Below are 27,711 nucleotides of genomic sequence, written 5' to 3' on the forward strand. Positions count from 1 at the left end.
TGAGGGGAGAGAACGGCATGAAGGGCTGTGTGTGCAGCCAAGGGATGCGCGTGAATGTGGTGACGTAGCACGAGGACCAATTGATGCCTGACAAGGGCGGGGGCTGCTAACTCATGGTGCGTTCAAGGAAACTCGTACTTTGTGTTTTTCCTTCCTGTGAAGTCATACCAGTTCGATCTGGTACGAGTTCACGGGTCGGAAGTTACGAGTGGCCGTTATAGGGAACTTTCACAGACAACAGGACGGTAAAAACACGAGCTACGGGTTACCTGGAACGCTACCAAGTCGTAGTTGTGACTTGAAGCTGTAACTTACGGTTTCAAAAGCCTGCCTTGAACACAGCATTAGCCGAAACGGCCGTGCCACTGATATCTGCTTTAACGTGAGACTTTTTTATAACCAAATAGAAACTCCTCGTTGTCCCTTTAATTACAAAGCAGGAGAAACCGCACACAACAGCAGAGACTCTCATCCTCCCCTCTGGATTAATTGTTTTTTAAACTTCATATTCAGAATTGATCAGAATCAATGTTTATAGTTTGATGTGAGTGAACAAGGGTATGAAAACCACTGCCCCCTGGTGGTGAATATAGATGTAAAGCTGTATCTAAAATGAAAAAAAAAACATCATCAATATACAACCGGTTCAAAGCCACAACAAAAGGCTAATAATAATAATAATCAACGCTTCCATCTTTAAAAGAAGAGGAAGAAGTTTACAAGAATCACTGAGAAAAGTTTAAAAAATCAACTGATTTAATCCATGAATGTGAAAACGTGAGTGAGAGACAGAGACAGACATGTAGAGACTGAACTGACTGTTCAACAGTGAGAAGGTTTCTGTGACAGGAGGAGACTCTGATTCACTCAACACAGACTCACTGAGGAACCACGACTAAGTAGTCTAAACCCAGGATACAGAGGTTGAGTGAAGGTGGTGTTGAAGGTGTAGAGGTGGATCAGTGAGTCAGAGGAGACTCTGTAGAAGGACAGAGAGCCAGCAGGACAGTCCACATACACTGCTACTCTGTTAGAGACAGAGGAGGAGGAGGAGGAGGAGGAGGAGATACGTGTCTCTCTTTCCTCGTGCCACACTCTATAACCACCATCAGAGCAGACCAGACTCCAGGACTGATCATTCAGTCCAAACAAACAGTCTCCACTGTTTCCTTTCCTGCTGATTCCTCTGTAACTCACTGATATTTCAACTTCTCCTCTCCTCTCGACCTCCCAGTAGCAGCGACCAGTCAGACCAGTTGAACACAGCAGCTGAGGCAACGGGTCAAATCTGTCTGGATGATCAGGATATGACTGATGCTCCTCCACACGTGTCATCTTCCTGTTGTTGTCAGACAGTTTGATCTTTGTGTTCACTGTGTTTGTGTCGATTGTGAGTGGACAGGAATCTGATGGAGAGAACAAGACACAGCTGCAGTTATTGATCATGTGATCAGTTATTGACAGTTTGATGAAGACTCATGAGGTCAGTGATGTGACAGTGTGAAGATGGTAAAATGGAAAAAAAGCAAAAACAAAGGAAAAGATTATGATATGATCTGTATATTACCTACTGCTGTAACATCTTATGTCAAAATGTCATAAGTAAAAGAATGTTATATCAAAATGCAAAAAAGGGGGGGGGGGAGCAAAAAACAAAGATTATGATAAATATTTTTTATTCTGTGGGTAATGGGGGTGGGACTAGATAAGCTTTTGCTTCTCCCGCTTTCCCTTTCGGCCATGTGTATTGTATTATTTGAACTAGGATGAAGTGTGCTGACGATGATTTAAATTGCCCGAAATAAACAAATTGATTGAGATTGAGATTGATGGTTGAATGTGCTGCTTTGTTTCCATGAATCAAAGTAAAAACAGACTTACACTTCCTCAGACCTGGTGTCAACCATGGGACTCCAGCAGGCTCCACCCTGAAAGGAGGAGGGGGGTCAGAGCAGCACCTTCTCTGTCAGCATGCACACATGGACATTACATGGCTCTCACACACACACTGTTTTATCACTGTGTTCACATGGAGGCTAGTATGTATGGATGAACACTGAGCACAGAGAAGAAGGAGCTGGAGTCTTTATCTAGTGATGATACAGAGCAGGAGGAGACACTTTATCATGTGTTTTCTCCACGTGATGTCACTTCAGTGGGAGACACACACTTTCACTCTCTGACTCTCAAGCTGCACAAACACACGTCACAGCAAAGAAGATAAAGACACAACAAGTGGAGCTGACCAGCCCAGATATCCCACAATGCACCAGGAAAGAAGAAGAGTGCAGCTGTGAACAGTGGATGGTTTCAGTGTTTGATGAGGAAGGAAACACACTCAACACGTTTGTTAAAGCTCAGTGAAACACACAGTGAGTTTAGTGAGAAACACTGAGTGTGAACACAACTTGTGTTTGTCTGAAGAAAACTCCCCAGGAAGCTGAAGAATGAGACTGTGAGCAGGTTTCCACAGGAGCCACAGCAGCAGTGAGTGGATGAAGGAGCTCTAATAGAAACCATCTGATCACAGTGATCACCCGAAAAAAAGAGCACCAGAAAGAATGTGAAAAAGAAACGGAAAAACGGCAAACCAGATCCGAAAAAGAGAAAGACCACTGTAAAAGACAAAACTACATAATGAACTGGGAGAAGGCCAGAGTCGTAAGCGCAGGGCTTGAAGCAGGTAAAAATCCTGTGCCTGAAAATTTTTTACAGGGGGGATACGGCGGGAAGGAAATTTGGAAAATTTGCAATCTAAATGAATTAATCTGGTGCACTCTGGGAGTATCAATCACGTAACAAAACATAAACTTTTTGTTGATTTGCAGCATTTTTAACAATTATTATTTAACTTTTCAGCCAGCTGTCTCTTGAACTCGGGGGCAAGGCTGTGTTTAACTCTTTCACGACCACACTAATTGCTCAGCACATCCGCTCCGGACCACATGTTTTTGGCTATTTTTTACCTTTTTTCTCACGTCGAACCGAACTCTGTACATCACCTAGAAACAAACGGTTTTCACGTGGTTGAAGAGTGACTTTCCAACGTGCTCCCAAAAAAAACGGCGAGTTTTTCCGCCGTTTCGTACGTGAGTACGAAGGAGAAGAAGAGAGCTCGGTTTGTCAAAAAACGGAGCTCCCGCTCTAGTTTCAGAGAAAAATGCACTTTTGTGTCAAGTGGCAATCCGCTCATTTCACCGATAATCTGCAGTGTGGCATGTCTCCCAAATAATTTCTACGGCTAAATAAGTATATTTGTAGGCAAATCTGGGGGGTGTGGCAGCTTGGAGAGCAGCGGTGCAGCGGTGCGGGTCTCTGGCTGCAGCGGAGCAGCTCCGTGACACTGCTGTGTGACTGGCCGGCGATGAGTGCTTCGGGGCGGGGGCGGCGGCTCACAGCGCCCGCTGCACAGTGAAAATAGCTGTGATAACGAGCTTTCAGATCCGAGTCTCCAAACCAGAAACGTTTGTAACAGCACCGGAAAAAGTCACCAGATTTGTCGCCAGTCGCTTTTGTAAAATAAAAAAGTCACCAAGAGGGTTTGGAAAGTCGCCAGTTTAGCGAGAAAGTCGCAACACTGTAGCCGACAGCCGCTGCACGCTGTCCCCAGAGCAGCATTCAAGGAGACCGATTACTCAGACAAAACCAAGATCACACAGTTTATAAAAAACATTATGTTTTGATTGTAGTTTAAAACAGTTTTTACATATCGGAGGACTACCATATTCACACACAGGGTACCTCAGAGTGTCTATTATCATAATCTGTAAAAAACAACAACAACGGTTTTGACGAGTTAACTCGTCAATGGTCGTGAACGTTCGGCAGGCTGTGACGAGTTAACTCGTCAATGGTCGCGAAAGAGTTAAGTAACTAGTGTGGTTGTTGGAAACCGATAATTTAGCATTATATTCTAGACCCCCCCCCCCCCCACACACACACACACACATTTCTGCTGATCCACACAATGCTGAACCAGAACCAAACACACTATCTACATAGCAAAGACATGTGTTACATGCTCTAGTCCAGACAGATTCACATCCTGTACTGGTCCCAATATTGGAATTAATGGATAAGATAGGACTCTATAGTCTATAGGCTCAAAAGCCTGAGCTAGGGCGACTCTTATCTTTACCATTAATTCAGAAGTGAGAAACATATCAGACTATTTTAAGAAAACAGCTCACAAAGTTTGATTTTGAGGTCACCAATGTTTTCAGTATTAAAAAAGGTAAAAGCCCAACTAAACCACCACTAAATAAACTCAATACACAATAACATTATAAAACATTTTTTTAAATGTGCTACATAAATAGGCAGGGGTCACCAGCCTTTTTGAAATCGAGAGCTACTTCAAGGGTCCCGAGCAATATGAAGGGCTACTTGTTCGATCCAAAATATAATGTTGCAACGTTCATCTTAAATATAATAAAAATAACAATAATAATGATGATAATAAGTATAATGTGGTTTGAAACACATGCAAATGAAATAAAAATGCATCTTCACAAAAATATTCTTAAATAATCAGATTAATCTTAAAAATATACAGTCCAGAAAGATTTTTTACTGGCCAATTTTTTTTTTTTTTACATGGATTTTAGTATAGCATTGAATATTGTATGAATAAACTGATTGTTGAACTCAGCCTGATGTAAACATTAATAAACTCAGTAACCAATCACACAGGCAGCTCCATGTTGTCCCTGTGTGATGTTCAGGGACAGGTCAGGACTCTGAAGACAGAGAGCTCTGAGGTTGAAGTCCTATAATAATGAAATTATTGCACCGTGAGACAGTGACAGGTCTGTAGCTACGTCTTTACCGGGGGGCAACCGCCATTCCGACATGCCGCCACTCCGACATTAGGCCCTAATTGTCGGAATGGCCCTTTAATAAACATCCCATCATTCCGACAATTTTCGTCTCCTAAGTTCAGAATGGCTGTATTCTTTTCTTTTTTAAACGTGTTGCCATTCCGACAAATCGTTTAAAAGCCTACCCCCCCCCCCCAATAAATAAATAAATAAGGCCTAACACGATTTTGCACTAATGATATGCCGGCGCAAAATAGCAGTTTGCCCACGTTTGTCCAGTGCATCTCATTAAAGCACACAGATTGGTCAGATAATTCAAACGGTAGACGATTTCAAAACCTCAGATTTTAAGCAGAGGGACTCCACAACCTTGTAAACCAACGAAGGAGGAGATAGGCCTTGAACGGGAAGCAGACCGTGCTTTCAATCACACACTCCGAACCCACTTGTTGCACTTTAGAAAATATAATTCAGGGGGAAAAAAGGCTTACAAACATGTACCAAAACGGCTCCAAAATACGCACAAAAATCCAAAAGAAACGAAAATTAACTAAAAGATTAACTAAACAGGTCGGTGTTTTACGCATGCCTCTGTGCATCTTGGACCTCTCCCACATTGGTTTGTGAATGAAAACTGTTCAGCTCCTCTTACATGTGAAATTAATTTTTTTATTATTATTATTATTATTATTATTATTATTATTAGGGCCACGGGCAATCGCACCGGGCACTACTGTTATTGTGTGGATTTTTTCTTATTATTTTTCCACTTCCGGCCAACTTTCGGTTCGCTACTAGTCGTTGCAGGCCAAATTATATATAAAAACGTGCGGCTTTATTGGGATCGGTGTGCTATTACTTTTCTCAACAGTATACGAATTTTTCGCGACATAAGTCGCGAAAAACTGCGCAAAAATTTTGCTTTGAAATTAATGGGACGGGCGGGAAAAAAAGAGCGAAAAAGACCAATCATTGGAGTTTAACAAACGTCTACTGCTCAGGCATACTTTCACCTAGAGACTCCATTTAAACTTTAAACAGTAGACACAAGTCTTGTGTATTGGCGTATTACTCCACGTTTTGATAGGTCATATAGTTTTTGATCAATCCCTGTTCAATGACCATGATCATTTTTGGAGAAATTATGAGATTATAATGGGTGTGTATTGGACGGAATGTTCGTGTCAGAGTGCGTGACATCATCGGTTAGAGTGGGAGAGATGCCAGAAAAACTCCAGATTTTTTCTCTTTCCAAACTCGGCCCGGCCACAATTTACACTCTACACACATAATTTTTTCAGAATTTGTAAGACAAACTTGTCCTGTCACTCATCATCTGCTCAAAATATCAGAGAGACTTACAGAATTTAAACTCTGAGCCTCTAAGTGCGGCCACGTCTGTCTCTGCTCCTCATTGACTCCAATACAAATATTTTCTGAGAGAAGCAGAACGGCCTGATGTTTTAAAACTGCCAGCGTCGCCAAAATATTTACTGTAGAAACACCAAATCGTACCAACATTTTCAGTAAGTCCTTAGAGCAACGTTGATCGGTGTTTTGTTCTGATAGGAGTTACCGTTTTGTCATGCTAAGCCTAAATGTGAGACCGGTGCAGAGGCAGAAAATGGCTCTTTTTCTCCACGTTTCTGTCTGTCTCAGCCTGCGGGGGCCCCTATCGCCGTGGTAACCTCTTTGATCCTCAGGCCAGAGCTCGTTAACTTCATAAACAATCCACCTGGCACTCGTTTAAATGTTTATAAACAGAGACACAGCTAAATCAGACTGACACAGGATGCAGCTACTAACTAACTATGTGTCAAGTCAGTCACACACACACACAGACTCTAGAGCCAGCTTCATGTGATTACAGTCACACACACACACACACAAAGACACACACATTCATGTGATTAAAACACAGTTAACGTGCAACAGTGGCGGAGCTAAGGGGTGGTCAGGGGTGGCCACGGCCACCCCTGACCACTCTCTGGCCACCCCACTGGCCACCCCCATGGCTGGGGCATAATTTGACAAAAAACGGCTCTGCGCGCGGAACTTTAGTTCCGCCCTACCGCCGTTTCCGCGCGGACGCATTTTACTGCAGCACACAACAAACTTACCGCGGGAGCAGAGCAGAGGGGCAGAGCAGGAGCAGCCAGTTTGTCATAAACGCTGTCGCCAAGCAAGGACACCTTTGGAGGTAAGTGATCACTTTGGTCGGTTCTGGTCGAGTTTTCTTACTTGTTGACTGTGACTTTACTCCAGTTCTGAAGCATTTCAGACACATACATCTGGTAGTCTCCTTGTGGTACATTCGCGAATGGAGAGTCTGCTCTGACTGCCCTCATTTACATTATATTATATTGTGTGTATTTTGTGATTTTAGACAAGTCTGTTGCACTTAAAAAAAATAGACATCATTATACCATTGATTAATCACCAGCTGCAATGTTTTTTCCCCACACATTCAGCACACAATATCTTTTAATAGTGACTTGCATGCTGCTACTCTCTGTAGCAGAGCAGCATAAGCATAAACACTCAAATAACGATAGTCGTGTGGTAACTTAATGTATTTTGCTGCTCGCCTTACCTGTCAGGCAAAATGAAAACAAAAATTGCCTGCTACCTCAGTAGAAATACAGGGAATGTTGAAAGGAGGGACAGTGGTGAGGACAGACAGGAACAGGATGAGAACACAGATCCTGTAGCTACAGCACACTGTGACTGCCTGCCGTTTCTGCCTTTTGTTTCACCTATAATATAATATGTAATGATGCTTGATAAAATCATTAAGACTTACTGACAGTTTCAACATTTGTGTTTCAGACACTGTCACCACAGAACCCATGCAGGGCTCATCACAAGGTAGGTATGCCCACAGCTACTGTTTACTTTATGTATTGCAATTAATCATTACATTCTAAGTAACAATGCTAGGTAATAGTATAGTATAATTTAAACCCGACATGACCAAATACTCCTATTAATATTTTATCGTGTGTGTGGTTCAACTGTGTCAACAGACAACAGACAGACCCACAGCAGGAGACGGTGAACAATGTGTTGTAAATTGTTTTCTTGTCTGTTTTCTTGTCTGTATACAACATCCACTGCATGTCTGCCCGTCCTGAGGGATCCCTCCTCTGTTGCTCACCCTAAGGTTTCTCCAATTTATTTTCAACAACATTCCAGACCATCAACATATAACTGTTTTGTGCATTTGTACAGTAGCCCTTAAGCCTTGTCTATGACTGGAATCCTTATGTTGACCCAATTTGCTGGCCATTATTTGTGTGTGTTTATACTGTAGCTTGATCAGCCTATAATAAAACAACTGTTTCTCAAATTATGTCTGTGTATTCCTGATACACCAACAGAATGAGCTCATAGTGATCACTACAAGCGGAGCTGATCATCTCCCGAATCCTCTCATCACAGTACACTGTGCAGTTGTCTGTATACTGTATTGTGCTATTTGTAGTGTAAGCATCTTTGTTACTTTACTTGCAGGAATAAGAAAAAAAGTTAGATACACTGAATATCAGTTGATCTTTTCCATCATTACCTGCGTTCTAAATGTTATGGAGGTGTGTGGTTTACAGCAGGTGACCTAAATATCGCTATATTTTACAGTGAGACATTGCCACCCCATAATGATCACATGACCATCCTGGCCACCCCACAGAAAATTACCTGGCTCCGCCACTGACGTGCAACAGAATTTAAACTTAAACCATGATTTAATCTGGTTTTAAAGTTAAACCTTGTTGGTGTCAAATGCGTCAAATGCCTCTTGTGGGAGCAGCTGATAGAGTCCCCCCCAGCTGAAAGCAGCCCACCCCACCAGCCAGAGGGTCCAGGACCATAGCGACTTCAGTGGAGGAAGGCTGCCTTAACACCCTGCACAATGGCACCCAGTACACAGAAGTTAGACAGGACCAGTCAGCCCATCACCTGGTCCGTTCAACAAATCAGTTTATGCTACTGTGATTTATGTAGCCTAGTTAAATACTACAGTAATCATCATAGTGTATTGGCAGGAAAGACCATTTAAATCTGTATCAAATATCGATTAATGAATTAATCGATAATTTGCATGTTGGTCTTGGTTAAGTACCACCTTGAAAAAAAAACAATGCTTTGTTGCTTAAGCTATTCAGTCATTCAATGGTATACTAAAATCCATGTGAAAAAAATGCTTCTCACTGTTCTCATGTCAAATATTTATATGCGATTAAAATGCAATTAATTGCGATTAATTAATTACAAAGCCTCTAATTAATTAGATTGTTTTAATTGCGTCCTGGCCCTATTACACAAGATAAACACACACACACACACACACACACACACACACACACACACAGTTAACCTAATGTGGTTACAGCTCCTCCATATCAGTGCTTATAGAAAGATGATCATGTGTCTGTCTGATCAGCTCTGTCTTGACCTTAAGATCGTGGGTTTGATTCCCATGTTGACAGAGATGGCAAAATCGGCAGTAGCCGTGGCCCATTCAAAATTTCCAGAGAGGAAATTTTCTAGTTATTATTATTATTATATTATTGCTGTTCGAGTCAAATACGACGCAGAGCCAGTCGCTCGAAACGTTGTCTTTATATTTTTCAACTTCGGGAGAAGACAGTGTTGAGTTCTCTTTCTGCCTCATAACTATATGGACAGTGCCATGGATTTATCGGTGAAGAGTGAACTGCTGATATTTTGTAGTGCTGAACTATGACCAAGCGCGCTGTCCGCTGTCTCAGTGCTGAAATGAATGACAGCGTGTCACCGCCCGAGAGAGAGAGAGAGAGAGAGAGAGAGAGAGAGATATGCGCTGCGACCGGCTCTCACTCTTTATTTTCTTTTTTCCATGGACCAGCTTTCCTGCTTGTGTACATATTTGTCTTTCAGCTTATGACACGCGCAGTCCCTGCAGATTGGCAGCTGATTTGAGAACCTAATGCATATGATTTACTATTGCGCATTTCCTTTTGCTGCTACAATAATGATACAAATACGATGGAAACTAATAAACATGCATCAAAATTACAGAAAGAAGTATCAGGCAGGGAAGTGAAGTTTTGCTCGGTGCAGAGGGAGAGAGCAGAGCAGCAGATATAACTGCTCCACAAAATGACACAAACAGGAGGCAAAAAAGAAAAAAAATCAATCATTTTTTACTGCCATCTTCGATTAAAAAATATGTCAATTTGATAGGCTTTCAAATCACCAAATGATTTGCTGTGAATGATTTCGTTTGTTGTAATGATTGTGAGCATGGACAACGGACGTCTTGTCTGTTGATTACTGTACGCAACGAAATGTCATTTTACATGTAAGCGGAGCTGAACAGGCAGACGCACAGTGTTCAGTTCAGTTCAGTTTAGTTTATTCGATCAGCATTTTACCCCCCCCCCCCCCCCCCCGCCCTTCTCCACAGGTAAAATTTACTAAATGTACACAAGTGCTTACTGTACATGTGATGAGGGGTGCTGATCGAAAAGGTGTAGGCTGAAGCCTAGGCTTATTATGCCTACCCTTTTTACCAAAACAAAAAAAGAGGTAAAGAGAGAGAAAAAACAAAAACAAAAAAACAACAATCAATCCAGAAACTATTTCAACAAGGCAACTTTTACATTAGAGTTTAAATCAAACAAGCATTTGGCGCTCATAACAAATCTATATATTCTTTAAGTACCTTGGATTTAAACATTTTCTTGAAAATAGAAATCGAGCTACACATTCTTAATTCCTCATCATAACTGTTCCACAAATTGACACCTCTGACGGAAACACAACGCTGTTTTATATTAGTTCGTATTTTTGGTCTTTTATAGACACCTAATCCTCTCAATTCATAACGACTCTCTCGAGTTTCAAACAGCCTCTGAGTACTGCAACAAAACATATGGTTATGCACTTTAAACATAATTAGAGCCATTTTGAAATTAACTAAGTCGTAAAATTTAAGAGTCTTTGACTGTACAAAATAAGCGTTTGTTGACTCTGTAATATTTAAATGATTTATAATTCTTATAGCTTTCTTCTGTAATTTGAAGATAGGTTGAGTGTTAGTTTTGTACGCATTACCCCATATCTCGGCACAATAGGTCATATATGGAAGTAACAGCGAACAGTAGAGTGTGTATAATGACTTTTGGTTGAGATAATTTCTTGTTTTATAAAATATTGCGATGATTTTTGACATTTTGGTTATCACATTGTTTATATGTGGCTTCCAACACAGTTTGTCGTCAATTGTAACACCCAGAAATTTGTTTTCATACACTCTTTCTATTTCAATACTATTTACTATAATTTTAACCTGAGTTTTAATTTGTTTGGTACCAAAAATTATAAACTTTGTTTTATTTAGATTCAATGATAACTTATTCAAATCAAACCAGTCTTTAAGTTTGTTCAATTCATTTTCAACTATACTCAGAAGCTGTTCAAGATTTTTACCAGAGCAGTAGAGAGTGGTGTCATCAGCAAATAAAACACATTTCAATAAATCGGAGACATTGCAAATATCATTAACATATAACAAAAATAATTTAGGGCCCAAAACGGACCCTTGGGGAACCCCACAGCTGACCTTCAAGTATTTAGATTTTACATTATTTAATTGCACATACTGATATCTGTCCTCCAAATAACTCTCCATCCACTTATAAACAATCCCCCTGATGCCATATCTCTCTAATTTATTCATTAATATTCGGTGGTCAATAGTATCAAATGCCTTTTTTAAATCAATAAAGACACCTATTGTGTATTCCTTATTGTCTATTGCATTTGATATCCCTTCCACAAGTTCCATTACCGCCATCGAGGTGGACCTTTTTTCTCTAAAGCCATACTGGCTATCACTCAATAGATTATTTCTTTCAATGAAATTATCAAGTCTATTTACAAATAACTTTTCTAAAATTTTTGAGAACTGCGGGAGTAATGATATTGGTCTATAGTTGGTAAATAGATTTCTTTCAGCAGTTTTATAAATAGGGATAACTTTTGCTGTTTTCATTTTTGAAGGAAAAATACCTGTTTGAAAGGATAAATTACAAATATACGTAAATGGCTGAACTACATATTCAATGATACTTTTAATTAATACCATGTCCATATCAAAACAATCAGAGGATTTTTTATTTTTGAATTTATTAACAATCTCGAGTATCTCTCTATCATTCGTAGCACTAGAAAACATGGAGGAGGAATTTTTACTAATATACTTATCTATCTCATTATTACTTTTTGGCTTCGGAATATCTTTTGATAGGTTGCAACCAACCTGAACAAAGAAGTTATTAAATTCATTTACTATTTCTTCAATTTTATCTGTAATAATGTCATTATCTTTTACAAAGTATACTGGATAATCCTTTTTTTTAAAGCTCTTTTTAATTATACAATTTAATACTCTCCACGTTCCTTGTGTGTTACACCTGTTCTGCTCCAATAATGTGTGATAATACTCTTTCTTATTTGTTCTTATGATGTTTACAAGTTTATTTTTATATACCTTATACTTTAATTCAGCCTCTTTAGTTCTCAATTTTAAGAATTTCTTGTACAATCTATTTTTCTTTTTACATGCATCCTCTATCCCCTTTGTGATCCATGGTTTATATTTATCATTATGTTTTCTGTTTACTTTTTTTAGGGGACAATGTTTCTCATATAGTGAAATTAAAGTAGACATAAATTTATCATATGCACAATTTGGGTCTTCACTGGCATAGACTTCATTCCAGCGTTGTCCCTCTAGGTCCATCTTGAGGGCAGCAATGGCTTTAGGTGTTTTATGTCTTGTCATTTCGTGTGTATGAGTCTTTTGTTTAACTTTCTTCCCAAAAAAATTTTGAATAACTGCAAAAATAGGAAGATGATCACTAATGTCATTTATTAGAAGTCCACTTACTATTTCATAGTCCATTTGATTTGTGAATATATTATCTATCAGTGTGGCTGTATCAATGGTTATTCTACTTGGTTTTAGTATTACAGGGAAAAGGTAGTTGCTATACATTGTGTTAATAAAGTCAATTGTTTTTTGGTGTCTGTTTGGATTTAGCAAATTTATATTGAAATCACCACAGATTACTTGCACTTTGTTATCATTTAAATGTGGCATGCGTAAAACACATATTTTGACTACTTCATGCTGTTGCTATTTTTTTTAAAGTTACCTTTCGTTTCCTTTGGATTTTTGTGCGTATTATGAAGCTGTCCTGGTCCATGTTCGTAAGCCTTTTTACCAGGAGTAAATTCCCCAAAGTTGCAACAACTTGTAGTGATCCACTGGGTTTTGCCTGGCCAGCTGGGGTAGTTGATTTGCAGGTTTGCTCCCCAGGTTTTTTTCATTGTGTATTAGGCCAGGGAAATGATCAATTATCCTTGTGGTTTGCGCACTGGGACGTGCGGACCTTTAATGAATGAATGAATGTTTCTTTTTTGCTGTAAGTTGTGTGCGTAATGCGTAAAAGTGCATTAGTGGGACTGAGGCTTTAAATGGGGAAGTGACGTGGTGAGAGGGGAGGAGAGTGAGAGACACAGTCGGCGTTTGGACGGCTGGCGTGGCGGCAATTCCAAAGCGGCATAGTGGATTATTTTTCCTGGTGGATTACCCTGTGGATCATAAAAGCCCGTTTGGACACCGCACAGCCGGGCCGGTTTTCAGCCAAGCGGGACGAGGGAGAGGACTGGCGTGGTCACCTCGGCGGAGCCGCGGCGTCTCTCCCGTGTGGACAGTTGGACGAACAAACTCTCTCTCACTCACCACACGCCAACACACACGCGCACACACACACACACACACGCCGGCACGGACAGTGACTGTGCGCTCGCGCACCCACACACATACACACCACACATACACACTCATTCCGACGGCTGGGACTCGGACTTAATGGACAGCGGGATGGGGGGAGGGTTTTCGGGTTCTATTGATCTGTGTGTAATTGTTTATTATATGCCGCCTGTGATGGGCGCGTTTTGAGTTCAGTGAAATACAGAGACTAGCGAGTAGCGGCTTTGATTATTGCTTCCCTGGACGCACCAGTAGCGCGAGCCTAGGTCCGCCTGCAGCAGGACTTCGTTGTGCCAGTTCCCCTTATATCCTTATTGTAAGGGAAATTGTTACAAACTGACATCGGAGTGTGTGATTGTAAATGGCGAGACTTTGTGTTTGTTTATTTATTAAGCTTCCACTGACTGTATCACATCTGTACACATGTCTTAAAAAAAACAAAAAACAAAACGGAAACAAACACACACACACCCTAACCACCCAGAGGCGCAGTTTGTGAACAGGCAAGGCAGGCAACTGCTTGGGGCCCCGAGCCATTAGGGGGCCCCCGAGGGTCGGGGCCCGAGGGCAGTTTTATCGACAGAAATATCTCAAAATGCGCTACCCGCAGTGACCGCACCCCCCTCCCCGTATCGTCATATAGCGTTGATTTCCAATGACATCTCAGTGGGAAACCCCCCTAACGGGGCCCCATGTCATTCCGCCGGACCTGATCCCAGCTAACGTCAACCTGTATGATGCACCTTATCACTGGGTGTTTCTAATGAAGCCGAGGGAAAAAGAAGAGTCCACCTGGGAGCAAGACGTGAACAAAAAAGAGGCTGAAGTAAAAAAGAATGCAAGACAGTGGTGGTAAGTGGAGCAGAGTGTAACGTGAACAGTAAATAACTGTTGAACAAATGCTAATAGTCTAACTGGGAGACACTTGAATAGCAGCTAATGTTAGCTTCAGACCAGTGGTGACCAGGCTACTTCACGTTTACAGTCAGTCAGTCAGTTAGCGAGTGGGACTGCACTGGAGTGAGGGACTCGGTGCGTGCGGTTCTGGTGCTCCACTCGGTTACGGTCGTTAAGTGACAAAAAAAAAAAAAAAAAGCAAGTTAACTTAACGTGGTCTCCTTGGCAGCAAGTAACAACACTATTAACTTGCTAGGTAGCAGGGTGACATAGTAAAGTTATGTTACAGTATTGAAGTGAGTAGCCTATTATTATAATAATAATATGAAAGTGTAAAAGTTAACAAGCTATTGGTGCTATGAAAGCTATGCCTAAGGAAAACATTTAAAAATCACTCTCTTATCTCTCCCCAGGATTATTATTTGATTTTCTGACAGCAGCAAAACAGAGGGACAAAGTGCCCCCTCCCAGTGCTGACAGTGAAAACTGTAAGTGTATATTGTCATAAAGAATCTTTAGAGGGCATGGTATATTATCAATTAAAGTAAAACTGTCTTTTGTTTTTTTGTCATATCAGTTGAACGTCCACCTCCAGTGAGACAGCAACACCTGCCCATCATGAAGACAACATGTCACCAGCTTACACCATAACTGGACATTTGGAATAAAAAAAGTTTAAATTTCATACATTTTTTGTTGGTGTTCGATTATTTATAAAATGACGGTGATAAACACTGGTTGGAGGGCCCCCTGGGGATTTTTGCTTAGGGCCCCAGCAGACTCTAAAATCGCCTCTGTAACCACCGCTCGGAGTAACGCACATTTCCTTATGGAAATTAAAGCCTTGTCGGAATGGCGGGACGAAACTGTCGGAATGGCAGGACGTTTGCATGTCGGAATGGTGGTATGTCTGAATGGTGACATGTCTGAATAGTAGAATGTCGGAATGGCGGTATGTCGGAGTGGCAGCATGTCGGAATGGCATCATGTAACCGTCTAGACCACATGTCAGCTGTTCAGCTGTAACAGAGGAAACTCCGCTGTTCTCCGCTCCACCGCGACCAGCACTTTTTTTTTTTCTCTTCAATTAAGCTCCAGTAGCGACCGGCTAAACTACGGTAGAATACTGTAAACCGGCACGGATCCGGTGTGTTTATCAAAGCTTGGTCGCCGTGCTCACAATGACAACATGCTTATGTGTGTGGTCTCTGTGGCGAAGCGGCAGAGTAAAGGTTTATTGATCATGAGGTCATGGGTTTGTGCCTCATTCATGTCGTACTTTCTGCTAGACCTCATTCAAATTCTGGTCTGTAGACAAACTTCTAATACTCTTTTCTTCTTTTTTTAAGCATCATTGAAAAATCTCACATTCATCAAAGTCTCAACCTCTCTTCAGAAGTCAGTGAGCCTCTTATACAGGGATTTCTTTTACCATTCTCTCATTGAATGTAACTATGGCTAAGTGGTTAGATCACTGGGCTGATGTACTGAAGGTTGCAGGTTCAAATCCAGCCCCGATCACTTTGTTAGTGAATCATTCCCCCAGTCTTCCTCTGTTGATTTCTGATAACTTGCTCCTTGTTTAAACTGTGTAAACTACAGCTGCATTGGACAGTGTTTGATTTATCACGGTACACAATTCTGCATGTTTTATCTTTTATCTGTGGTTGAGAGGTTAGTTTGCTGGGTTGCCAATCATGAGGTCCAGGGTTGTGGACATGTTTCTTGTTTATACCACTGCTCTAAGATTTAAATGCACTGGAGCAGCAGAGAAAAGCAAAGCTCTTGAATGATTTGTATCCATAATTTCTTGTCCTGCGCTGCCCACTATTGGACGTCACTGGCAGAATTCACCTCCCCTCCCCCGCCTTCAGTTGGTTCGAGTGTTTGTTATCTCCTTGATTACTCGTACCAGTTTGCAGCACATCATCACATTACAATGAACGACAACAGTCTTGAAAGCAGTGTGCTCTCTGTAGCTGAGTGGCAGAGTAAAGGGTTAGTGATCATGAGGTCATGGGTTTGATTCCTGCCTCAGTCATTTCACATCATTGCTTGACTTTTGATTCCAATTATTCAGCTGTCATTGGACAGTCTTTGATTCCTCATAGTATAAAGCTCATTGTAACTCAGGTCCTCTGTGGCCATACGGTTAGTGTGTTAGGTTACCACTCATGGAGTTGTGGGTTCAATTCAGTTTCTTGTATGCCATGTCTTTGTCAATTTATTCTGCTAATTCAGCATGGTTCAGCAATGGCTTTCAGCATTCACACGCATGTTCCGTTAGGAAATGCTTTTTCTAGTTGTTTTTTTTCATCTTCCGGACGATTTTCGGTTCGCTACAAATTATATATCAAAACGTGCGTCCTGATTGGGATCGGTGTGCTATTACTTTTCTCAACAGTGTACGAATTTTTCGCGACGTAAGTCGCGATAAACTGCGCAAAATCTTGCATTGAAGTCAATGGGACGGGCGGGAAAAAAAGAGCGAAAAAGACCAATCATTGGAGTTTAACAAACGTCTACTGCTCAGGCATACTTTCGCCTAGAGACTCCATTTAAACGTTAAACAGTAGACACAAGTCTTGTGTATTGGTGTATTACTCCACGTTTTGATAGGTCATATAGTTTTTGATCAATCCCTGTTCAATGACCATGATCATTTTTGGAGAAATTATGAGATTATAATGGTTGTGTATTGCACGGAATGTTCGTGTCAGAGCACGTGACATCATCGGTTAGAGTGGGAGAGATGCCAGAAAAACTCCAGATTTTTTCTCTTTCCACACAATTTACACTCTACACACATATTTTTTTCAGAATTTGTAAGACAAACTTGTTATCTCTCATATCATGTGCTCAAAATATCAGAGAGACTTACAGAATTTACAGAATAAGCCTCTGAGTGCGGCCACGTCTGTCTCTGCTCCTCATTGACTCCAATACAAATATTTTCTGAGAGAAGCAGAACGGACTGATGTTTTAAAACTGCCAGCGTCTCCAAAATATTTACTGTAGAAACACCAAATCGTACCAAATTTTTCAAGAAGTCCTTAGAGCAACGTGATCTGTGTTTTGTTCTGATAGGAGCTACCGTTTTGTCACAGTAAGCCTAAATGTGAGACCGGTGCAGAGGCAGAAAATCGCTCTTTTTCTCCACGTTTCTGTCTGCCTCAGCCCTGGGGGGGCCCCTATCGCCGTGGTAACCTCTGTGATTCTCAGGCCAGAGCTCGTTAACTTCATAAACAATCCACCTGGCGCTCGTTTAAATGTTTATAAACACAGACACAGCTAAATCAGACTGACACAGGATGCAGCTCATAACATGTGTCAAGTCAGTCACACACACACACACACACACTAGAACCAGCTTCATGTCATTACAGTTACAGACACACACACACATCAAAACACACAGGTAACATACAAATGCGCGCGTGTATTACTGTTGTATACACATCTCATCTCTAAGTGTATTTAATCCTGTGTATACTCTTGTTGTCAATAAAGATGTTTAAAAAAAAAAAAGATGTTAATACCAGGTGTGACCAGGTGTGAACGGGGCCATAGAAAATGTTCCAGCTCCTCTATCAGACAGTGTGTGTGGCTGCAGCAGCCTCTGCATACCTGAGAGAGTCCAGTCTCCAGTCTGGATCCTCCAGTCCAGCAGACAGCAGCTTCACTCCTGAAGCTCCTGGATGATTGTAGCTCAGGTCCAGCTCTCTCAGATGGGAGGGGTTGGAGCTCAGAGCTGAGGCCAGAGAAGCACAGCCTTCCTCTGTGACCAGACAGCCTGACAGACTGAACACACACAACAACACACAGGAACCCTCTGTCAACACCTGCTGCTGTGTTCAAGTGTCATCAGATAAACAGCTGGATGGATCCTCACCTGAGAGTCTCCAGTCTACAGTGTGGACTCTCCAGTCCACCAGACAGCAGCTTCACTCCTGAGGCATGCAGGTTGTTGTTACTCAGGTCCAGGTGTCTCAGACTAGAGGACTGGGAGCTGAGGACTGAGGACAGAGCTTTACAGCCTCTCAGCCAGAGGTTACAGCTGCTCAGTCTGAAGAAGAATTCAAGGAAAAACACTCACATGAATCAGTCTCAATATGAAGGAAATAACGGGTTAGAATCATAAAAACACAACATTTCAACACAAACCTGAGAGTTTGTGTTTCTTACTCAACATGTCCTAGTTTGTATAAATAGATTTATGGATAGTTTTGATTATGTACTGTGATCTCTCATTCATCTTTGTATAATCATATATGTTTTGTTGTTTGTATATATATATAGTCAGTGATAAAATCACAGACTCCACCCTGCCTGCATCACCACAGTCACACCTAACCACACCCCCTAAGGTGATATAACCCCGCCCTCTGACCATTGACCCTCTCTTTCCCTTCACACATTTGCCTGAAAACAACTTGACTGTACTGACCTCACTTCCTTTGTTCACTGGTTTAAGTTGCAATGTTGTTTGAATGTTATCATATTGATTTTTAATCTCTACACTTACAGAGCTTTGTCAGAGGCTTTGATCACTGGCAGCAGCCTCAGAAGAGCCTCCTCTGAAGCAAAGTATTTCTTCAGGTCAAACACATCCAGATCTTTTTCTGATGACAGTAAGATGAAGACCAGAGCCGACCATTGAGCAGGAGACATTTCATCTGTGGAGAGATGTCCTGATCTCAGGGACTGTTGGATCTCCTCCACTAGAGAACGATCATTCAGTTCATTCAGACAGTGGAACAGGTTGATGCTTTTCTCTGCAGAGGGAGTCTCTTCAATCTTCATCTTGATGTACTGGACTGTTTCCTGATTGGACTGTGAGTCACTTCCTGTCTTTGTCATCAGACCTCGTAGGAGATTTTGATTAGTCTTCAGTGAAAGACCCAGGATGAAGCGGAGGAACAAGTCCAGGTGTCCATTTGGACTCTGTAAGGCCTCGTCTACAGCGCTCTGGTAGAAAAGTATGAATTCAGGTTTGTATCCAAAGACTTTAGTCCACAGGATGGACATCAGTGGAGCCACCCAGGATGTTCTTTGTTCTTCTAAATTCAGGTTGAGTCCAGAGTTGATGAAGGTCAGATGGACATGAAGAGCAGCCAGAAACTCCTGAACACTCAGATGGACGAAGCAGAACACCTTGTCCTGGAACAGGCCTCTCTCCTCTTTAAAGATCTGTGTGAACACTCCTGAGTACACTGAGGCTGCTCTGATATCGATGCCACACTCTGTCAGGTCTGATTCATAGAAGATCAGGTTTCCTTTCTGCAGCTGCTCAAAAGCCAGTTTTCCCAGAGACTCAATCATCTTCCTGCTCTTTCGACTCCAGTGTGGATCTGTCTCAACTCCTCCATCATACTTGATCTTCTTCAGTTTTAGATGAACCACCAGGAAGTGGATGTACATTTCAGTCAGAGACTTGGGCAGCTCTCCTCCCTCTCTGGTCTTCAACAGCTCCTCCAGAACTGTAGCAGTGATCCAGCAGAAGACTGGGATGTGGCACATGATGTGGAGGCTTCGTGATGTCTTGATGTGGGAGATTATATTTTTGGCCTGCTGCTGATTTCTGAACCTCTTCCTGAAGTACTCCTCCTTCTGTGGGCCAGTGAACCCTCTGACCTCTGTCACCATGTCAACACACTGAGGAGGGATCTGATTGGCTGCTGCAGGTCGTGTGGTTATCCAGAGGTGAGCAGAGGGAAGCAGGTTCCCCCTGATGAGGTTGGTCAACAGCAAGTTGACTGAGGTGGACTCTGTCACATCATTCAGGATCTCAGTGTTGTGGAAGTCCAGAGGAAGTCGACACTCGTCCAGACCGTCAAAGATGAAGACGACCTGGAACTGATCAAACCTGCAGATTCCTGCTTCTTTGGTTTCAGAGAAGAAGTGATGAACAAGTTCCACCAAGCTGAACTTTTTCTCTTTCAGCACATTCAGCTCTCTGAAGGTGAAGGGGAATGTGAAGTGTATGTTCTGGTTGGCTTTGTCTTCAGCCCAGTCCAGAGTGAACTTCTGTGTTAAGACTGTTTTCCCAATGCCAGCCACTCCCTTTGTCATCACTGTTCTGATTGGTCGGTCTCTTCCAGGTGGGACTTTAAAGATGTCTTCTTGTCTGATGGTTGTTTCTGGTCTGTCTGGTTTCCTGGACGCTGTTTCAATCTGTCTGACCTCATGTTCATCATTGACCTCTCCAGCCCCTCCCTCTGTGATGTAGAGCTCTGTGTAGATCTGGTTCAGAAGGGTTGGGTTTCCTGCTTTAGAGATCCCCTCAAACACACACTGGAACTTCTTCTTCAGGACAGATTTGAGTTTATGTCGACAAACTGCTGCAACATGTCCTGAAACAAAACACAAGAAAAAATTTCGATCACAAAATATAACATTTTAATTCCTCCAAATAACGACTATATGAACATGTTTCCCTCCATGTGTTGAGGTCAGTGAACGTCTCATTTGTCCTTCATGTTGAATCTTTAGAGAAATCCTCTTACTCCTCTGCAGACGCTCAGCCAGCTCTTCCTGCTTCATCCTCCTCAGGAAGTTCACTGTGATCTTCACTAACGCCTCTCTGCTGCTTCTCCTCTGCTCTTCATCCTCACCATCCAACACCTCCTCATCCTCCCTCTGACCCCCTGAGCATTCTGGGTAATCTGGACTCAGAGCCTTGTGGATCTTCTTCAGCTCGTTCTTGACAAAAGTGACCATGTTCTCCTCCAGCATCTGGAACAGAAACTCTATGAGTGACAGCATCAAACTAAAACCATGGAGCCAAACATCAGATCCATGTTGGACAGACTGACAATCCACTGGTGTCAAAGTGCAGCATGGAGATGATTGTGAACACAACAGATGTAACAGCAGCTGTTGGACATGTCCTCACCATAAATATGGAGTCCAGGTGTGTTTGATGCTGCTGGGCAGACTGACCACTGGGAACCTCTGAGCTCTCCTGGTCCACTCTGTGGAGGAATCAGTGTCAAGTGAACATCAGGACAGAGAGATAATACAAGATGGACTTTATTTGTCCTCTGAGGACGTTCACAACAGACAGAGACACTCTGATTTCAAACCAAGGGGGAAGTTGTGGGTTCAACAAGTGAATACCACTTCCGCGTTCAAAAAGCTGCAGTTCTCCGGCAGCCACTGGGGGCTGGGACCAGAAGTGAGCAATTCTCTATTGACCCCTATGTTAAAATAGCCGACTTTACAGCTTAAAAAAAACATATTTAGAGTGACAGGTTCACAGACAGTTACCGGCCGTTAGCTGGTTGTTTCAAGTTCAGTGCACGGGTTCGCAGCCAGCTAACCGCCACATCTCCTCCAAATATGGAAAGTACACTCCCACTAAAATCCAAGATGGCACAGTTCAAATGCCCGTAGTAGGATCACAGAACAGACTCCCCCAAACCAATGGGTGACGTCACGGATGCTACATCCATTCTTTTTACAGTCTATTTTTCAGACCTGGTCCAACAACATGCCGTTCAAACTGGTTCTTTTCTACAATAACCTGAGTCTGACTGTCAGTTAAAGACAGATCCTGAAACAACAACATAACCCATGTTTAACAGTTTTAGGTTTTTAAAAGAATTCTCTTCAAAGTTATTTTAATGGTTACAAATGTGAATGACTTCCTTTTCCTACATTTTGTAACAATGGGCCTCATTCACCAATATCTCTTTGGGCTCTAATTTCATGGCGCCACTCATGGTGGCCCAGCGCGGCAAAGCCTGGCGTGGCCGGTGCAGCACCGTGCGCAGCGGATTTGGTAAATTGGTAGACTGCGGTGCGCCGAGATGGGTGTGGTGGCGCAGCAGGGGGAGGTGTTGACAGATTCAGCTTGGTGTAGTGACAATTTTGTACCAAAAGGCCGCGCCGAGGGTGCGTCGAAAGCTCGTCAGCTCCAACCTGGTCTACTCTCGGCGCAAGGTGAAGCGCAGTTGGCTAAGTGGTAATTTGACTGGCCAGTGCGCAGTGCGCACACATCACCAAGACCTCACAGGCAGGTTTCCACAGTTCCAGGCACATTTAAATGCAATAAATAATCACAATAACCACTATTTATTGTAACTATCTGAATCAGCACATAAACTTATATCTATATCGATTATCTCGTCACACTGATGACAGATCAAAGGCTGTCGGCATGCTTAATGTTAACTCGCGGCCACATCCTCACGCGACCATAACGAAAAACTGAAAACAAAAAAAATATAATCTTTCTCTGCAAACCACAATCAGCCTTGGCATCAGATAGTGAGCATATATTCACATCTCCCATCTCAGGAAAATTCTAAAGAAAAAAGAAAAAAAGAGACGCTCTGCGATGCCTCCTTTACGCACACCTGTTTCTGATTTCATTCCAGTTACGCATGGTATTTGTTTATGTTGTGATATGTGCACACAGGTTTAAATATAGGTTACTAAATATGAGTGTCTTTATTAATGGAAATGGGGTGTGTGTGTTTTTTTTTACTGGGCAACGGCTCTCAATATGTCAGAGCAAACCTGGGTAACAGTAACCTCCTCCCAGACTACTTTTGCATCATCAGCCCGCGAGGTCTGTTTGAATGAACATATATTCAGACACTGCGAGCTTGGACCTCCCGGATCAGAACATCAGATTCCTCCCGTCTCACTGCTGCCTCCTTCTTCCACGGTGAAATCAAACTTGCACTGCACCTTGCCCGCGGTGGATTTAAAGGCAAGGAGAGGAGCTCATTTGATTGGTGAAGAACATAATGTCCAAACAAATGTCCAGTTTCAACAAAAATTGTGGTTTATTTAACAAAAAGTGAGCAAACAAAGAACAGAGAAAATTCCTGTGCCTCTCCTGCTCCGGTAAATACACCATTTGCCCACCCAGGTGCATGCTGGTCCCTTACCGACAGCCTACCTAGGTGCCCTCCTACCGTGCCCAAATGAAACAAAAATAAATAATAAACAAGAAACACCAAAACTAAACAAATAATAAACTAGAATACTAATAGAAATTTAGTCATAATGAAGTCAAATAAATTAACTGAGAATAACCAAAACTAAATACTCACTAAACAAAATACTAAACTAAACAGCACTAATAGCTCCAACACCAGAGAAGGTGAGTTGAGAAAGAAAGTTAAAATGCCCAAACAAAAATCTAAAGGGAGCGTCGGACTCCAGACATAAGAAGAACTTTAGTGGTGAAATGGAGCGACTGCTGCAGGAAGTGAACAAAAAGCAGCTGTTAGTAGCGTCAGCAGTGGATGCAATAACAGAAAAAAAAGATGCATGGGATGCTGTCAGTCATTCACTGAATGTGTGTCTGAGTTATAACTCTGTTTTTATGGAGAATCATTGAAATTTGACTCCACAGGAAGAACGTTCAACAGAACTCAAAAACTTTGAAATGTAGTTTTGACTTACATCTGATCAGCTGATCCACGTCCTCCTTTAAAGGTAATTAGTCGGTTCTTTGAGTTGTCGCTCTTTAAAGACAGACAGCTGGGTTCAGGAGAGTCTGGTCTCTGCTGCTGGATCCTGAAACAACAACACAACTGATATATATCTGCAAATGGTACCCTGACTGAACTGGCCTCACAGTTTATTGATTATTATTTAAAACCTTATATTCATAAGTTACCTTCATATGTACGGGACACCACGGATGTTTTAAATAAACTGAGCCAGGTTGATAATGTTATTTGGGACTTTATGTTCACTTTAGATGTTGAGGCACTTTACACCAAAATTGATCACTCTGATGGACTGAGAGCTGTCAATCACTATTTATCTGACAGAGAGGGATTAATGCCCCCTACTGGCTTCATAGTAGAGTTGACTGAATGGGTATTGAGTAATAATGTTTCCTTGTTTCAAGATAAACTGTTTAAACAATGTAAAGGAACCAGTAAGGGAGCCAGCTTTGCGCCTGAATATGCCTGCCTCTTTTTAGGTCTCTGGGAGTCAGAATATGTCTTTAATCATGAAAAGAATCCTTACTGTGATAATGTTAAAATGTATTGTAGATTTATTGATGACATTTATCTTCTCTATAGAGGCAGCCATAAAGACCTCATGGACTTTTATTATTACCTGAACAATACAAATACAATTAAAGCCACAAGCGGCGATGATCGGGCTCTCGCGACTCCGCGCCACCACGGACCTGAGGCATGCAGGGGCTGTGGCGAGAAGGGAAAAGGGAGAAAAAACCTGGCAGGAGCGAAAAAACGCAATGTTTCGTTCATTCACCAGGGGGCAGCAATCAGATGTGGGCAGATGAGCTCAGGGGTGGACCTTCATCACACACATGAAGTTTCGAGCAAATCGGGCAATGCATGAAGGAGTTATGGCAAGTTGATGGTTCATCCACCAGGGGGCGGTAGGAGCGTAATGTTAACATTGGCCGGTGCATTCAGGGGGCGACCCTGATCACACATGTGAAGTTTGGAGCAAATCGGATGTTGATGTAAAACACGGCATTTCCTGTTTCCACAAGGGGGCGACATGAATAAGATTGCTTGTGCGCATATGGAGACGTTAAAGGAGCATTATCGCAAATACAGCAGTAATAGCATAAAATAAGCTGAAATATGCAAAAGATGGGTCGGGGGGAGCCATAACTAAATTTACAAAAAAAATCGCCAACAGTATAGTGTCCGTGGGGCAAATGCAGAATTTGTCTTTGTTATGATCCAAGCCGGCCCGGCGCTTGCTGCGTTCAATTGCACTCGAAACTCGCAAATCCGACCTCCGAACCGGAAAAATGCAACAGTAAATTGTAATGTAGCAGTGTCAGGCTGCTTACAGTCACTGAATCGCTCGGTAGAACACTTTGTCTCCACGTCCTGTGTCTTTCTTCAGCTGTACTCTCAGCGTTATTAAGGAGGAGGAAGTTGCAGTTGCTGTTGTTGTCGTTGTTGTGGTTGTGCGCGACGTAGAGCTGCCGCTTCCACTAGCCGAGTTTTCTTTTTCCCGCGATTGCACGTTAATTCAGCCTGGTGAGGGAGGAGGAGGGGGAAGGAGGGGGGGGACGGGACTAAACGAGGCTGCTCTCTCTCTCTGACAGCTGCCCACTTGTTTATATCTGATAAGCTCCGCCTGGCTCCATCTAGTGGCCGAATTAAGAATTTGGATTTGCGATAATGCTCCTTTAAGAGTGGAGCTCTGAACATGTACAGACATTTTGAAGCAGTTTCAATGAAGTATGTAGGTGAGAAAGCTGCTTTAGTATACATGGCGATGGATCAAACATGGCAGCGCCATAGTGGCCACGCCCCTTGACATAGAGAAAAGCTTTTAATAACTTTTGATCAGCATGGTCTCTGGATGATGTGTAATAAATTTGAAGTCGATCAGACAAAATTCCTAGGACAAGTTCGTTAACACAACGTGTGGAAATCACGCCAAAATGGCGAGTAAAATCAAAATGGCCGACTTCCTGTTTGGAGTAGACCAATGGTGCAAGAGACTTTTACGTGCGCCTTGTAACGCCGCAATATGTAATAATGACGCATTATGTAATAATGTAATAAATCTTCACGTCATTATGTAATAACGCCGCATTTTGTAATAATCTGCCGCATTTTGTAATAAAAATCTTGAACGCAATATGTAATAAACTTTGCCGCATTTTGTAATAAGTTGTTACATTTTACATCACTTATTACATATTGCGGGTGTTACACTTTTTTATGAAAAAAATGTAATAATTTGGTGCATTATGTAATAAACCACCAAAATAGATGCCTTAATTAGAAAAAAAAGACATTAGGACCATCAGAATAACACTGACTTTAAGCATACCAGCATGCATGAATCATAAATATGAATTAATTTCTAAAACCAGTTGGACGGTCAAATCCCCTCAGCAACCAGGTTGAGCAGGGTGCTCAACCTGGTTGCTGAGGGGCACGCCACCAGATGCGCTTTTCTCCTTGCCGCTCGGCAGGCGCCTCGGCCCCTCAGATGTGTGTGTGTGTGTGGGTATGTGTATCATGTGTAGCCCGTATGTGTGTGTCGCCTGTGTGAATGTGTGTGTTAAATCTCACTCGCGCTCTGTTAAGATGAATAAACAAATCGCTGCAGAGCACGAGCCTGGCACAGAGGTGCGCGCTCTGGCGCATCTGGCACAATCTGTTAAAGGAAACTGGCTCCACTCCGCGGCTATTTCGCGTCCGACGTCTATGTTAAGCACATGTTTTTATTGATATTGTAGCGTCCGACCCAACGTAACTATACAACAACATAACACAAACTTTATCAGACAGCTCTCACTTCTTCCTCTGCTAGTAAAAATAGGTATTACAATTATTATTTTTTTCGTGCATAGGGTTAGTTGTCTTCTAATGAATGATGTGTAAATTTCATCAATATTTTTTAATAATGTATCCCTTTCATGGCCTGTTTTGGCGAGGGACCGCTAATATCCTTAATAAAAATGTTGAAAAACTGCAATAAAATAAAAATAATAATAATTATTATTATTTCCTCCAACTATTATGAGAACAGTCACATGTCTGCCTTTGAACAGGGCCAACATTGATTGATTTGTTTACTTATAGTTTGCTGGAGCATTTTTTTTTTTTTCATTTTATATGGCCATGTCCTACCATACAGTTTTTTGTGACAAAAAACATGTGGTCACGTGACTCTGTGTAAAAACATGACATCATAATACACACATGGCTAGAGGAGAGTTAAAAGACCATCATACTTTTTACTGGACCTCAGTCGACCAAGGGAAAGTGGTAGGCTATAATCTGATATTTTAGATCGGAGTTTTGAAAAAAGCGTCAAATCATCCAGCCCTCTCCCTCACGTATTTTACCCGGGCGGCGATGCACCATTCTGGGAGCGCTCTGGCAGGGCCCCCTCTCTGGTTCTCCGGGCCTGGAGCTTCTGGGACTGGTTCTCGTTTTACAGCTGCTGCTTGCAGATGATGATAATTTTTCAGTAATTTAAATGGATCAGCTGGGCAAATTTTGATAAAATGTTAAATCTGGTGAAAATCAGAGGCAAAATCACTTCCAGCATCATCAGCCCGATGAAATCCCACAGCTCGATCCCCCCCAGCTCGCCCCAGCTGCGGCTCCGGGGGCGGTGATCCCAGCCGCCCCTGCCGCTGCTGGAGCAGAGCTGGACCCGGCCTGGAGCTCCAGTCGGACCGTGGTCCAT

General features: G+C 42.2%; 1 protein-coding gene across 1 annotated transcript; it reads right to left on the reverse strand.

The window, feature by feature from the left end:
- Positions 1-693: 693 nt before the first annotated feature.
- On the reverse strand, positions 694-27,711 carry LOC146975265 (protein NLRC3-like). The gene is made up of 9 exons (XM_085794584.1): positions 27,593-27,711; positions 23,959-24,072; positions 21,434-21,512; positions 21,045-21,273; positions 19,064-20,891; positions 18,431-18,604; positions 18,166-18,339; positions 1,882-1,928; positions 694-1,406 (listed from the first exon to the last, which is right to left on the reverse strand). Exons 1-9 carry the CDS (start codon positions 27,709-27,711, stop codon positions 868-870), a joined length of 3,303 nt encoding a protein of 1,100 aa, XP_085650710.1. The 3' UTR covers positions 694-867.

The sequence above is a fragment of the Trachurus japonicus genome, chromosome 13 (genome assembly GCF_045865225.1).
Source record: "Trachurus japonicus isolate A0001 chromosome 13, Traja_1.0".
In the NCBI taxonomy this organism is placed as follows: Eukaryota; Metazoa; Chordata; class Actinopteri; order Carangiformes; family Carangidae; genus Trachurus; species Trachurus japonicus.

Excerpts from the sequence above, each read along its gene's own strand:
- LOC146975265 (XM_085794584.1), bottom strand. The coding sequence starts at position 27,711 with ATGGACCACGGTCCGACTGGAGCTCCAGGCCGGGTCCAGCTCTGCTCC. Across the intron at positions 24,073-27,592 it reads GAGCTGGGGGGGATCGAGCT|GATCCAGCAGCAGAGACCAG; the intron begins GTGGGATTTCAT and ends TTGTTGTTTCAG. Across the intron at positions 1,929-18,165 it reads TGGAGACTGGACTCTCTCAG|GGTGGAGCCTGCTGGAGTCC; the intron begins GTATGCAGAGGC and ends TCCTCCTTTCAG.